At 50.8% G+C, this 3026-nt stretch overlaps 1 protein-coding gene across 1 annotated transcript; it reads left to right on the plus strand.

Moving 5' to 3' along the window:
* The first annotated feature begins 541 nt into the window (after window positions 1-541).
* FFAR2 (free fatty acid receptor 2) lies at window positions 542-1836 on the plus strand. The gene has a single exon (XM_027855310.1). It carries the CDS (start codon window positions 542-544, stop codon window positions 1532-1534), a length of 993 nt encoding a protein of 330 aa, XP_027711111.1. The 3' UTR covers window positions 1535-1836.
* The last annotated feature ends 1190 nt before the right edge of the window (window positions 1837-3026 follow it).

Raw genomic sequence — 3026 nt, forward strand, 5'->3', positions numbered from 1 at the left:
TGTTGTTTTGAGAATAGTGAAGACGACAAGCTGCTGTCAGTGCCCTGGGAATTTGGGGGCAAAGCCCAGGGAACAAAGCAGAGTCTTCAGGGGAAAGCCAGAGGCTGCTTGCAGGATTTCTGGCTTCACATGATACCTGTCCTACACGAAGAAAGTGATCCGTTCTCCATGATGGGGCCTGGAGGACCACTCCTTCATTTCTCTAAGTGGAACGGGACAAGAGCCTCTTCCTGCACTGGCAGATGGGATTGGGAAGGCCATGGGAGACAAAGAGAGGATGCCCTTTAGAAGCCAGACGCTGGTCTCCCCCAGAGATACATGATGGCGAATGTAATAACTGGAACCTAATATCCCTCCCAAGGCAAAGTCAATAATTACTCTGTGGGGCACTGACAGGTGGTGTGAGCAGGCAGTACTGACGGAGAGATTCCTGGGAGAGGAGAAGGTAGCTAGAATCCCAAGAGGGGAGACTGGATGGGAGGCTGGGGGATCCAGGCTGAAGGGGGTTCCTCCTAATTTTGCCTCTTTCCACCGTAGCTGAATGGACCAAAGGACAGGAGACTATTTGCTCCTTGCCCTCTACGCCATGACCTTTGTCATCGGTCTCCCCGCCAACCTCCTGGCCCTTCGTGCCTTCATCCGCAGAGTCCGGCAGCCCCACCCAGCCCCGATTCACGTCCTCCTGCTCAGCCTCACACTGGCAGATCTCCTCCTGCTCCTATTGCTGCCTTTCAAGATCGTTGAGGCTGCCAATAACTCCCGCTGGCTCCTGGGGAAGGCCACCTGTGCTCTCACTGTGTTTGGCTTCTACAGCAGCATCTACTGTAGCACGTGGCTGCTGGCCGCAATCAGCATCGAGAGGTACCTGGGGGTGGCCTTCCCGGTCCAGTACAAGATCTCCCGGCGGCCCATATATGGACTAGCTGCTGCTCTGGTGGCCTGGATCCTGTCCTTCGGACACTGCAGCGTGGTCATCGTGGTGGAGTATTTGGAACCAAAAAACAAAACTAGTGAGAACCAGACGGACTTTGAATGCTACAACGATTTTAATGATCGCCAGCTGCATGTGGTTCTCTCATTTCGGCTGGAGCTCTGTCTGGTTCTCTTCTGCCTGCCCATGGCAGTGACTATCTTCTGTTACTGGCGCTTTGTGTATCTCATGCTGGGCCAGCCACAGGTGGGAGCCAAGCGACAGCGCAGAGCCGTGGGCCTGGCGGTCGTGACTCTCCTCAATTTCCTGCTCTGCTTTGCACCTTACAATGTCTCCCATGTGATAGGGTTTTATGAAGGCAAAATCCCAAGTTGGCGGAAGTACGCTGTGCTGTTCAGCGCCCTCAATGCTGCCCTCGATCCCCTCCTTTTCTATTTTTCCTCTTCAGCTGTTCGCAGGGCCTTTGGAGATGGACTGAAGGCACTGCGGAATCAAGGATCCTCCCTTCTGGGGCGCTGCGGTGGAGGCGCTGAGGGAGACACGGGGGACACCGGTTTGAGCCAAGGGGATGGTGTGGCAAGCTCTGACTTTACCACAGAGTAGGTCTCCCAGGGGTAACCCGTTGCTGGCGTTTGTGTGGGCCGGGGTTGGATAGGTTAAGGGAGGTGGGGTGCATAGGAATCCAATCCTGCCACGGTCTCGGGAATCCTTCCATCATGAGCTAACCATGGGCTCAAATTCGGGGGCCAGGGACATGGAGAAGTCTTTCTTTTCGAAGAAATCTCTTGAACTTCTTGACAGTTTCCTTTTGAAGAGGAACATGGCTCTAATAACACACACCGGAAATGGAAAGTAGGATAAATCAAAGAAGGATCCCCTTTTTGCCCCCCTGCCTCCCCCACCCTCCCCACCACTATGAATATACAAGAAAGTTTTGAGATTTGGATCAGAAACTTCTTCCCGATGTAGATCCGACCCATCTCTGGCTTCCAATAGTGTTAGGGAGACACTTAGGGCACAATGACTCGCCCTGGGTTACTTAGGCTGGATTTTAACCTTCCCCTTTCTGATTCCAAATCCAGTGCTTTCTCCACAAGGTTAGGTTGCTGTAGGGTGCTAAAATGGCCCCAATATAGCCCAGCTGGATTGTTGATGTTAGTGCATTAAGTCTGGAGCCTGGAGCTGAGTGAGTTTTAGGCATTGGCTTCTGAAGAACACAATGCTACCATAGGTTTAGGAGTACCTAGGCATAGTCAGGGCTATGAAAGAGCCAAAAGGAAGGAGTCAAAGGACAAATGTAAGATGGGACACAGGAAAAGACATGGGAGAAAGGCTCCCTAAAGGACAAAGAAGGATGGGAAACTACACCATTAACAAACTGAGGTTGTTCTGTTTTCATCTTGTATATATTTAGTCACTCCACAGTATGTACCTTGTCTCTCCTATTAAACTGGGAACTTCCTAAAGGTGAGAACTGCGTCTTTTTCCTCTACAGCTCCCACAGTGTCCAGGCCACAGCTTGGCATGCAGGGAATACTCCATCCATACTATGGACTTACTGCCTGACCATGGGAATAGGTAAAGAAAAGTTAGGGGGGACAGCAGATCTGAAATAACTCATAATAGCCACAGCTTTACAGCTCCTTCACATCTTCTGAGCACTCTCCTCAAACTGCCCCATGAGGTACAGAGCACAGGTATTATCAGCCCCATTGCACAGAGGAGGAAACTGAGGCTTAATAATTTGCCCAGGGCTGCTCCATAGCTTGAAAGTATAGAGCCAAGATTTGAATCCAGGTCTCTTTTGACTTCAAGTCCAGTGCTCTTTTGACCATATACTACACTGCCTAATAGTAAGAAAAGGAAGCTTCTGATTTTCCTTGGGGACTAAGGCTCCAGGATAACAGGACAATTATCTTCCTTTTCCTGGCAGACAACATTCCAGATATCACCTTTGTGCCTTTGAACACTGTTCCCCATGCCTAGAATGCTCTCTCTCCTCACTTCTATCCTTTGGAATCTCTGAAGCCCTTTAAGGTTCATCTCAAGCAGCCCCTTCATCCTCCCCACCTCCTCCCCAAGTGTTACTGCTCTC

The sequence above is a fragment of the Vombatus ursinus genome, unplaced genomic scaffold, assembly GCF_900497805.2.
Source record: "Vombatus ursinus unplaced genomic scaffold, bare-nosed wombat genome assembly UNPS02010822.1, whole genome shotgun sequence".
In the NCBI taxonomy this organism is placed as follows: domain Eukaryota; kingdom Metazoa; phylum Chordata; class Mammalia; order Diprotodontia; family Vombatidae; genus Vombatus; species Vombatus ursinus.

Excerpts from the sequence above, each read along its gene's own strand:
- FFAR2 (XM_027855310.1), top strand. The coding sequence starts at position 542 with ATGGACCAAAGGACAGGAGACTATTTGCTCCTTGCCCTCTACGCCATG.